Source organism: Lynx canadensis, chromosome A1, assembly GCF_007474595.2.
Source record: "Lynx canadensis isolate LIC74 chromosome A1, mLynCan4.pri.v2, whole genome shotgun sequence".
In the NCBI taxonomy this organism is placed as follows: domain Eukaryota; kingdom Metazoa; phylum Chordata; class Mammalia; order Carnivora; family Felidae; genus Lynx; species Lynx canadensis.
This window is the reverse complement of record NC_044303.2, coordinates 140,631,414-140,643,760: the sequence shown is the minus strand read 5'-3', so window position 1 is coordinate 140,643,760 and position 12,347 is coordinate 140,631,414. Positions and strand designations below refer to the sequence as shown.

At 40.8% G+C, this 12,347-nt stretch overlaps 1 protein-coding gene across 1 annotated transcript in view; it reads right to left on the bottom strand.

The window, feature by feature from the left end:
• The window catches only part of SV2C (synaptic vesicle glycoprotein 2C), a 170,249-nt gene that overhangs the window by 121,357 nt on the left and 36,545 nt on the right, over positions 1–12,347 (bottom strand). Inside the window, 1 exon segment of the mRNA XM_032593357.1 lies at positions 914–1,094. Coding sequence (XP_032449248.1) covers positions 914–1,094 — 181 coding nt within the window.

The following is a 12,347-nucleotide window of genomic DNA, read 5'->3' as shown; positions in this document are numbered from 1 at the left end:
TCATCATGTGAGCATTTTATCATCTCACATCATCACAAGAAGAGGAGAGAGTACCGTACAATAGGATATTTTCAGAGAGTATATTCACATAACTTTCATTACAGTATATTGTTATAATTGTTCTATTTTTATCAGTATTGTTGTTAATCTCTTACTGTGCCTAATTGGTAAGTTAACTTTACCATATATATATATATATATATATATACACACACATATATACACACACACATATATATATATATATACACACACACATACACATACATACATACATACATAAAAAAATAACCTAGCATATACAGGGCTCAGTACTATCGGCAGTTTCAGGCATCACCTGGGGATTTTGGAACGTATCCCCCATGGAGAAGGGGGAGCTATGGTACTATGCCATTGCACTTGGCTAACAACACAACTTCTGTTAATTCAGTAAAAATCAGGAACTTATAAAAAGAATGTATTACATCTCAAGAAGTAAGGCTTCCTACCAAGTTAAATACGTTGTTAGCATAGATCAATAAAATAACATTTGCTTGAGACACACTCATACTGGATTTAAGAGCAAGCCTGAATGGTGTGAACCTTTAACTAGCTCATAATAGGTAGGATCTTAGCTATTTCTTGCTTAAATTAAATTTTCAGAAGAAAAAGCACTTATGAATGCATTCTGACATAGATTCCACTTAAAGTAAAACCATTTCCTGGAAGTAAAATACTAAAAGAATCAGCCACTAGAACATAGATGTATTCTCTCTTCTCTCCTGTACTTACGGGTCGATAATTATATTTCTAAGAACCAATACTGCAGTTCTTAAGAGATAATTTTTCAGTAATGAGGTCCTCTAGAGTGGAAAACATACACAATTATGAAGAATAAACATATTGCTATAAAATATGAAGGAAAAAACCTTACCCGAATCCAGAAAGTAAGCGACAGAAGAGAAAAAATCCATAACCTTGGACAAAGGATGAAAGGAAGGCAAAAAATCCGTTGATAGACATGCAGATCAAAAGAGACTGCTTCCTCCCCACTTTGTCTGCCAGTCCTCCCCAGAAGAAAGCCCCTGCCATCATCCCGAGGTACACTATGCTGCCTGCAACACACAGAAAACAAAGAAACATGTCAGAGATTGGGAGCAAATGACACATGTAAGAGCAAATGAACAAGAGACAAAATACATTTCAGCATTTGTATGGGAAAAATTTCCTTTAAAAAATATATCCTTCAGGGGTGCCTGGGTGGGTCAGTTGGTTAAGTACCTAACTCCTGATTTTGGCTCAGGTCATGATCTCATTGTTCATGGGATTGAACCCTGTGTCAGGTTCCTCACTGACAGTGCAGAGCCTGCTTGGGATTCTCTCTCATTCTCTCTCTCTCTCTCTCTCTCTCTCTCTGCCCCTCCCCTCCTTGCTCTCTATCTCTCTCTCTCAAAATAAATAAATATATATATATACACACACATATATATATGTATATATATATACATATATATATGTGTATATATATATACATATATATACATATATATGTGTATATATATACACATATATATATGTATATATATATTCTTCAGGATACACAAATCATCTTTCAAGTTGGAAAGTAAGCTCTCTGTGGGCTACCTTTAGCTGTCATGACCAATGACAAAGGCAAAAGACAAAATAGTGACGTTCTCACCAACCTCGTGATAATCAAGATACAGAAATCATCTTTCAAGTTGGAAAGTAAGCTCTCTGTGGGCTACCTTTAGCTGTCATGATCAATGACAAAGGCAAAAGACAAAACTGCAATGTTCTCACCAACCTCGTGATAATGGGTACATAGTGCACAGGCACAAGGAGGCTCCGCCCAGAACAATCCTGGAGTTTGACTCTCAGGCATGTTACCTTTGGTCCAAATGCCCAGCTTAGCACCACGACAAGGTCAAGATGGGAGACTGAGTCAAGGGGTCCCTGATCAAATGGGTCCCTCAGCCTGCTTCAAATCTCTGCCTTTAGCAGATGAATGGACCAAGGCCAGACTCTTATGGAATCTCTAGAGGATTCCATGTGTCTTTCTCTCTGATTTCCCCTGAAAGTCCTGGCCCTTCCTGGGGAAGGTAGGTTTAGAGATTATAAGAATTAATCTTAAAATAGTCTCAAACTTTGCTCATAAGAGAAAATATTCTCTTGGATCGGAAGCTTAAGGAGTCTAAGGAGAAGAAAAACAACTGTTGTAGTTTGGGAACTGTTAAACTTATTATGGTTGGCTTTACTTCCATAGTGGAAACAGATGCAAAATCAAGAGTTACATCGATGTCCCTCTTGGTGTCATTGCAAATACACACGTGAATTTTCTAATTCATTTGCTTCTTCTAAAAAACCAGGCCCCCAGAAGCCCTGTCCCGAATCTTTCTCAGGATGAAATAATATGAGGTATGGAAAAGTTACTTCAGGGAAGTTTCTAAAAGGGTGTGCCAATGTCTAGGGGGAAACGACATAGTTAATAAATGAAAGTCTGTTCTATCTGGATGTGGCATTTAAAAAGCTGCTACAGGGGCGCCTGGGTGGCTCAGTCGGTTAAGTGGCCGACTTCGGCTCAGGTCATGATCTCACAGACTGTTGAGTTCGAGCCCCGCGTCGGGCTCTGTGCTGACAGCTCAGAGCCTGGAGCCTGTTTCGGATTCTGTGTCTCCCTCTTTCTGACCCTCCCTCGTTCATGCTCTGTCTCTCTCTGTCTCAAAAATAAATAAACGTTAAAAAAAATTAAAAAAAAAATAAAAAGCTGCTACAACATCTCACAACCATTTCTGCTTTTCCCCCACTTCACCAAACCACCCCTTGAACAGTTCCTTTTCAAAGGCACATTCAAGATACTCAGCAGCATTAAAGTAACAAGTTAAAAAAACACAATTTATTGCTTCAGATTAGTTTGGGAAATATCCTATTTAAAAACTCACCCTGAATTCATTTGCTTAATACACAGCTAATGGATCAATATGAGACCCAGAAGGAGAACATCTGGTAAAGGCTGATGACCTTGACATCAATGACCTGTGGATGCTGCTTAGCAGATAGCTGAGTATGAGCAGCTACAATGGATGGCAAATTTTGGAAAAAATGTGCAGGAAGACAAAACAAAAGCCATTTTCATTTAGATGGGGGTACTGCAAAGGGGTGAGTGGTCATCCTCTGCCTTGGTGGGAATGACATGTTTTTCCCTATACTACGGGGCTAATGATACAGAGATCATCCTTCTCAAAAAAAAAAAAAAAAAAAAAAGATACTCAAATCATGAAGCCCAGTGCATGGTCACCAGACAGTTTAAAGACTGTATCAGCACAAGGCAAAGGAATTCCCAAAGGAGACAGATTCACCTAGGGAAATGCATATGAAGCAATCTCTTATTTATAGCATAAGAGGCTCAAGTTGGCTACTCATGCCTCTCAGAAGAATAATCAGTAGCAAACCTTTTCATAATACCTGTTTCTTTAAAAATGCCTACAGACCAGAAGGTGAGCTCCCGTAGATCAGGAGGGGCCTACGGCTGCTGCAGCCTAAAGATGTGGCAGTTTTTCTTGTAGTCCCAGCCCCAAAGACAAAAACTGGTCACCAGCAATTGCTGAACCCTTACCAGCTCTAAGTGCATGAATTAATGTATTTACTCCTCACAACAATCCTTTGAGGTTAATACTGCGGAACCCAGTCACTGGCACAGAGAAGTTAATGATTTGAACATCGAAAAGTTAGTGATGACTACGTCCCAGCCCATCAGCAGTTCTTTGTGTAATGTTGTTAACGACTCCTTTAACAATCCTGGCTGCCCTCCTGTGAAAACATCATAGTTCGTCCAGGCTCCTCTGTGGGGGTACCATCTAGAACTGAAAGCACTATTTCACATGTCTCTGAGGTGTCTTCTCCGTAACTCACAGAATTAGAGTTAAGTCCAGGGTAGCAGAGTATGATAGACAGGAGCGAGGGGCAAATGCTGCCTCATTCTTCCTAAGCATATGACAAGGGGTGCACCCCTTGTTCTCTGACGTTCCAAATGGGCATGTCCCCAGCCATTGATGGGAGGTAAGGGGGTCAATGCTGAAAATAGCTCAGTGGTGCCAAGGAAAAATGAAAATCTAGTGTTCTTGCTAAAAATGACATGCAGTGTTTCAAAGGAGGGTAACTCCTTCCACTGTCTGGTTGTAGGAGGCATGATGCTCCTGCTGGACTAGGCTCTATATCCTAGCATATGCTCCTTATTCTTAAGTCGGTCACCTGTTGCCTCATCTTCACTAAGCCAGACCACGGATTTATGAAGTCATGATTCCAGCACTTTAAGGACTCATAACTCGTTGCTAGATTTTCCCACCTGGCAGTAGTATGAGAACACGGCCCCACCATGGGAGCTTCTTAAAGCTCAGGTACAGTAAAGGCTGCATGAGCTGGGCTTGCCCTTGACTTCTGGAATGGAGACAGCTCAGTGATTTGACAAGGGGCAGAACACCCTCATTTACCGTTAGCACTGTGTACTTAAGCGACCCCAAAATAATACTCATTAGAGATTTTAATATATAAAAGAGTAAAATAAAAATGGCCCATCCTTCAATTCCTCTTTCCTTATTTATAAAAATATATAATATATATACTATTTATATTTTGTATTATAAAATATATTTATATTTTATATAATATATTTACATAATAATATATTTATATAATAATTTAAATATATTTTATATAATATAATTTTATGCAATTTTAAAATAAAATATATATTTTAAATAATAAATTATATTTTATATAATAAAATATATTTTTTATTTTATATAACATATTATATATAATATATATTTTATATACTATATTATATTATTTTATATTACATATATTTTCTATATTATTTTATATAATATATTATATATTGTATATTCTCTCCTGCTCTTGACCTTCTTCCCAGAGGTAACTATTATCAATTTTTCTTCTTCCAGAAAGTTTATACCTATAAATATAGAAAAATGGATAGCCTTCAGGAACATTTTTTTGTTCCTGCATAATATTTATCTTTTCTCTTGTGTTTGGGATTTCCAAACTTAGCAAACCAGAAATAAATCTCTGTCAGAAATTTAATAACTATACTTCAAGATACATTTAATATATTTCAGAAAAGCACTCACTATAACTACTAGGGGAAAATAAAACAGTTATTTTTCTGTCTTGTATTTTTTCTATGCCTACAATAAATATGCCTCAATCTCCTTAAAAGAGAGAATATTAAATTCAATTTTGAGGAACTTATTGAGCGCCCACTATGCCTGATTTTTCCTGAAGTGCTAGAAATATAAGGATTTATAAGTCCTGATCCCTGAACTTACAAAAGAAAAACTTAGCAAACCTTTATCTGATGCCTACTTGGAGCCAGGAAAAGAGGCAGACAGTTACACACCCTTTATTTTACACAACCCTCCCAACAACCCCATCTGATCGTGGCCACTGATGAGTGGGGCATCCAGGCCAAAACCTTCCATGGCTTCCTGGGGACATATGACCAGGACAAAACAGTGCTGAAGTGCACCCTCAGGGACCTGGGTTCCAAGTCGCTGAACTCTTTCTGTTCCATCCAGATGGCTTAAGGAGCTCATAATTCAGTGAGGGAGACATCAGGCACATAACAGAATGAGCCCAGCCGTGAAGTGTGTGCTCCAGTGGAGGCGTAACTGTGGCAGGGGGACGAGAGGTGGCTACTAATTCTGACTGTGGCATCTGGGAAGGGTTCACTGAGAACAGAATATTTGGGAGGATTCTGAAGGATAAGAAAGATTTCAAGACGGCATTAAATTCCTCCACAACTGATAGGTTTAGCAAAATGAAATGTAGTGTCAAGTTGTATCTTCACTTCTATTCTGGCTAAAAATATGTTTCACATCTAGGGGTGCCTGGGTGGCTCAGTCTGTTAAGGTTCCGACTTCAGCTCAGCTCATGATCTCACGGCTGGTGAGTTTGGGCCCTGCATGGGGCTCTGTGCTGACAGCTTGGAGCCTGGAGCCTGGAGCCTACTTGGGATTCTGTGTGTGTGTGTGTGTGTGTGTGTGTGTGTGTGTGTCTCTGCCCCTCCCCCGCTTACACTGTGTGTGTGTGTCTCTCTCTCAAAAATACATAAACATTTAAAATATTAAAGAAAGAAAATGTTTCAGATCTAAAGATAACAATCTTTTGATCATACGTTGCATACTATTGGTAATTAGACTGTCCCTCTGGTATGCCATGGACAGGATTCAGCCTCTCCAGTAGCTTACTGGAGACAAACAGCACAATTAGAAGATTTATTTGTAGATTTTACGACCTAATTATAAGCCAAACCTTTGAATGTTAGCAAGGGCACGAAGTGAATAAAACTGGAAACACTCTGGGATCGTCAGAATCCAAATTGTATTTCCTGGCTTGTTTTCATATTTCTATTTTGTCTTCCCTGTATGATGATGAGGATTCTCTGAAAACGCAGAGCAGGGATATGCTTTTGACACAAACCAGCCTCCTGCTCTCCACACTTCATGATGCTGCTAATGGCCAGAGTTCAGAGGTCCCTTATCTTACGGACGGGAAAACTGACGCCGTGAGAAGCCAGTACCTGAAATCAAATCTTCTAGATCCTTGCTCCTCAGAGTATGACCTCTGAACCAACAGCACCGGCACCCTGGAGGCACATGCTAGAAATGCGGACTCTTAAGGCTCCACTCCACCCCTACAGAAGTCAGAAGCTACATCTGAACATGATTCCCACAGATCTGTGCACACTTAAGAATCTGAAAGCACTTTTAGGCTGGTGTGCTTTCCATTAAAACACTTAACCTTTCTAACATTTTTTTTTTTTTTACTTAAAGTTTGTATTCGTGTAATACATATTTGACAGGAGGAGATGCGGGCTATCGCATATTTTAATTCCAAACACAGAACAAGCAAGATCTCCCTACACAAGCTGCAGATGTGTCAAGGGCAAGGAGAAACCTTGTGCCTCCCCTAGGACCTGCCTGCCCAGGACTAGCTAGAGGCAGAACTCCAATGTGAGAGGCCAGGCTGTGACTCTCAGATCCTTTCAGGAATTGAATGAAGATTCTAGTTCAGCTGGGCTTCCAGGAGGATCAACCTGACCTGAGGCTCACTCTACTCTTACCACAGCTCAGGCTCAGTGCACCCGGCCCAGCCTCTCATTCTTTCAGAAGACCAAAAGAGGCCTCAGGCATGACTTCCTCACTAAAGCATTTTCTAACATGGGGGCTGATTCCATTTATTTAATCATACCCTCATTTCCCCTGATGAATATCACATTTCCATTTCTGTCTCTTTTCTAATAAGCTGCTTTTGATTCTTTATGACAATACCTAAGGGCCACATCTTCTCCCCCAGCACCATTTTAAACCACATTTAAACTAAGCAGAACAATTTTAAGAAATGTATATAGTAGTTTTTCTCACAGAAATGTTTAACCAGGTTTTTAAACGTTGTTTTAAGCACTTCAGTTATCCAGAGCTAATGCATTACTCTATAATCCATTGCAGCATTTATTTACAAATTGGATTTCTGCAAAAATCATTCTGTGGCAGTATTCTGAATTCAATGACAAATAATCTCCATGAGGCAATGATCACATTCACCTTTTAAAAGGGAATTTTCTTAGGCTAAAACAAATTTTCAAGTCAAAGAAAAATAAAAATAAGCCTAATTTGAAAAGATATACAGACCCCTTATGTTTACTGCAGCACTATTTACAATAACCAAGATACGGAAGCCACGGAGGTGTCCGTTGATATATGAATAGATAAGGAAGATGTCACACACACACACAGGAATATTATGCAGCCATAGAAGGATAAGATTGTGCCATTTGTGACAATGTGGATGGAACTAGAGGGCATAATTCTAAGTGAAATAAATCAGACAGAGAAAGACAAATCCTGTATGATTTCACTCATATGTGGAATACAAAACAAAACAAAACAAAACAAAACAAAACAAAACAAAAAGAAAACAGAAACAGATCCATAAATACAGAGAACAAAGCGGTGATCGCCAGAGGACAGGGAGGTGACTGGATAGGCAAAATGGGTGTAGAGAAGTCAAAGATACAGGCTTCCAGTTATGGAATGAATAAATCCTGGGGATGAAAGGTACAGCAGAGGAAGTATAGCCAGGGTATTGTATTAGTGTTGTATAGTGATGTATGGTAGCTAAACCTGTGGTGAACATAGCACAATATAAAGAACCATCAGATTGCCAAGTCATGCACCTGAAACAAATGTAACATTGTATGTCAACTACACTTCAACTAAAAACAAATACGGCTATGCTGCAAGCGAAGTCGGACTTGGGCCATAGCCACACCCCTGTGATAGGATCTATAGTGATATATGTGAAAAAGCCAGATTTCAGACTGTTGTTATTTGAATACACATGCAGATAAGTGCTGCTTTTCCTAAAGGCTATGATCAAATTTTAGAATCGTTGTGGTTTTTTTGCCTGCCACACTTGGATTGGATACAGTACTGGACATAAACTTAGCCTTTGGCAGATACACTAACTTTTTCATGCAGGAGTCTATCTCCACAAAGTATCACTTATCAGAGGACCTTGCTCATACAGCAGTATTTGGCCTAATATTTCTTTTTTCTTTTTAAAATTTTTGTTTAATGTTTATTTATTTGGGGGAGACAGAGACAGAGTGGGGGAGGGGCAGAGAGCTGGAGACACAGAATCTGAAGCAGCCTCCAGGTTCTGAGCCGGTCAGCACAGAGCCCGATGTGGGACTTGAACCCACGAAGCACAGGATCATGACCTGGGCCGAAGTCGGACACTCAACCGACTGAGCCACCCAGGCACCCCTTGGTCTAATATTTCTTACACTGAGAAATCTTTACATCCTGTCTGGCTAGGGGAAGTTAAGGGGAAGGGTCTGCGGCCTGTACAACTGAAAGGTGTACTCAAGATGAGGAGACATACGAACCTTCTCTATTCTAGCAAGGTGAACAATCCTTTGGGACTTTGAGCATGATTCCTTTTTGTGTAAGGTCCTGAAATGCTAATAGTACTATTGGTGTGAAGTAAAGAGAGAACAGAAGAGAAGGGAATGGTTATGGAAAAGAGACAAGAGGAGGAAAAGGGGGGCTCGGGGATGGTGTAGAAAGTGCAATTACAGCTTTTGGCCTCCCTTAGCTTGAGTTCTGAAAAGACACCACCTGAAACAGTACTGGAAGAGTTATCTAATTTTTACGTCTGAAAGACTTTATGTATTTATTTATTCATTTGCATTTTGAAACGATTTGAATAAATAAATAATAAGCTGAGTAGATTTAAATCAATGAATTTAAATAATTAATAAATAATTAATAGCCTTCTCTTAACCAACCTCTCACTTTTTCTAATTACTGTTTTTAGTAGCCACGGGTAAGGCCCATTATGTGTCCGAATGCATCTGTGGACTTTCACAAAATCAAATGCAAGTATGGAAAGTGAAAATATCCCAGGCATATGTACAGATGAAAAAGAAAAACCCTTCTAATTTGCAATGGAGAACATCTGCAACAAAAGTCGGCTCACCTTTGCTGGAAAGAACTGTAAATATCAGATGTAGTCTACAGCACATTTCTGACTTACCTTTGGGAAGTCTGACATTTAAGTCCTGTGGTGCAGGCAGAGACCGATGCAGCCAGCTGCTTGCACACGCAGGGAACACTGCATCAAATAGCATTACTACTTGTTACCTAAGTCTACCTGGGAACTGAACAGAATCCAAAGGCCCAAAGACACTCTCACTGGATCCAGAGAACCAAATGCAGGAGGAGAGACCTTATGAGGAAGCCCAGTCTTCTCTAACACCCTTCCCCAAATGGCTAGTATCTAGCATGCCCACTGGATAGAGGAAGAGATATTCAAATATATTTTACATATAAAGCTCTGGAGGCCCCAAAAGGGCTATTTCAGCCCCCTTGCTGTTCAAAGCATTAAAGACACAAGTCTTGGGAATGAAGAGCATTACAGAGAGTCATTTTGTGGTATGCCATGAGATCACCTATTGGTTCCATACCAATGGGACCTCTGTCTCTGCAAACTTCCCCCACTCCAGGCCTGTGCTAGGGGAGAGAAGTGGTAACTGAACACTTGTTTCAAAAATCCCAATCAATGAGTCAACAATGAGCAGGTGGTCATTAATTCACAGCTCTTAGGTGAGCTCCTGCTGTAAGTCAGGCATCCTTTGAGCTGTGAGGATAGGGGAAGGGAAGAAGAATGAGGAACAGTGAGGAGAGGTCCACAAAAATGAAACTGGCATGGACCCTACTCTTGAGCAGCTCACAGTCTTTTGCAGTGGTTTCAGACAGTGGCTGCACGTCAGAATCATCTGGGGAACTTCAAGGAAAAGAACAGTGATGTCCAGGCCATACCCAGGGATTCTGGTTCTGGGATAGGGCTTAAGTCTGTCTTCCTTCCTTCCTTCCTTCCTTCCTTCCTTCCTTCCTTCCTTCCTCTCTCTCTCTTTCCTTCCTTCCTTCCTTCCTTCCTTCCTCTCTCTCTCCTTCCTTCCTTCCTTCCTTCCTTCCTTCCTTCCTTCCTTCCTTCCTTCCTTCCTTCCTTCCTAAATCCAAGTTAGTTAACATATAGTGTAATAATGATTTCAGGAATAGAATTTCATGATTCATCACTTATATATAACCCCCAGTGCTCAACCCAGTAGGTGCCCTCCTTAATGACCATCACCCATCCCCCCATCCCCCCCATCCTACACCCTGCCAGCAACCCTCAGTTTGTTCTCTGTATTTAAGAGTCTCTCACGATTTGTCTTCCTCTCTGTTTTTATATTATTTTAGGCAATGGTACTTTAAAAACTTGCCAAATGATTCCAATATGAAGCTGGGGCTTTGAACCTTTGGTTTCCTAAGAGATTAAACACATGCAAAAAATTAATTACCATTAAATGAAACACATGCTATAATTAAGGTGAGTACATTATGCTTAAGGGGAAAAAAAGGAAGGAGTGACTTAATTAGTTCCGCGGAATTCTGAAAAGCTTCCCAGTGAATAATGGTAGGTCATGCTGAGTTTAGACCAAAGAGTAAGAATGCTCCCAGTTAGCCAGGGAAGTTCCAAGGGAAAGAAGAGGACTCAGTTAAATGGTTTGGGAGTGTGTGAGAGCACAGCACACTAAGGGGACTCCAGATAGTTGGGGATGCATGGGGTGCAGAGTTCATACTTGGGGACAAGAGTGGCAGGAGACTGGGATGGAAGACAGCCTAGAGTCAACCCAAGGAGATAGCTTTTATCCATTGGGAAACTAAGAAACAGGCTGGATATCACTGGAGCCTGAAGAGACCATTCATCAACTGTAGGAAGTGGGGAAGGATGGAGGGGAACATCTAGGGTAAGGCAACTGAGGCCCGAGGGGCCTGGAGCACAACCTATAAGGAAGTAGTAACTCTCAGGTGTCAACTCTGCACTTGTGAAGCCCTGAAAGTAAGTGCTTCCTTAAATTTGTGCTCCAGGCCCCGCCCAGGGGAAAAAAAGACTGCCTTCAGGAATGCCTTGGAAGGAATGAGGGCAACCTGACCTAAGGCAGGGGCCGTGGGCTTGGAGGAGATTCACAAGGCTGGGTGTATTTTTAGTGGTCAGAGACCATAGTTGTTGTAAACCGAAGAGCGACACAAGGAAGAGTAGAATAGCTTGGGAAGAATCATAACAAAATTCATAAAGAGAGAGAATACAAGAGGAGAGCAGGCCTGACAGGCCAGTGTCTTAAACAAGCATGAAGGAAGTCCACATTGGTAACCTTCACTACACTGCATGAGAACAGGGCCAAATAGAGCAGCACAGGTGACACAATCACACAGGTGAATCAATAAGGCCATGATCAGTATAGCTCATCTTCAGGAATGCCTCATGAAGGGAGCAGGGCTTGAGTTGAATGTCAAAAGAAGGAGACCGTGAGTAAGAAGATAGGCAGGATGGCCTTTTGCATCCCCTCAGACATACACAACAGCAGGGGGAAGGTGTGGAGTGGGAAAGAGCAGAAGCAGAAGGCTGGACAGGTAAGCGAAGGTATGCAGCCTGGTGAGAGTGGCTGGCTTGGGTGTGTGGACAAGTACGATTAAGCGGGATAAGTGAGAGAAAAATCCTTAGATAACAAGTCCCCCCCAATTTTTTTTGATTAATTACATAGACAATGGGGAGCCACTGATGGGTTCCTGAATGTGGAATTCAGGCAATCAAAGCCCTAATGTGAAAAGATCAGGGCATTTAGAGCAGGATGGGGAAACTTGTTCTGTAAAGGTCCAGACAGCAAAGACTATGTTTTAGACTTTGCAGCCTCTGCGTGTTCTGTCACAACTGATCAA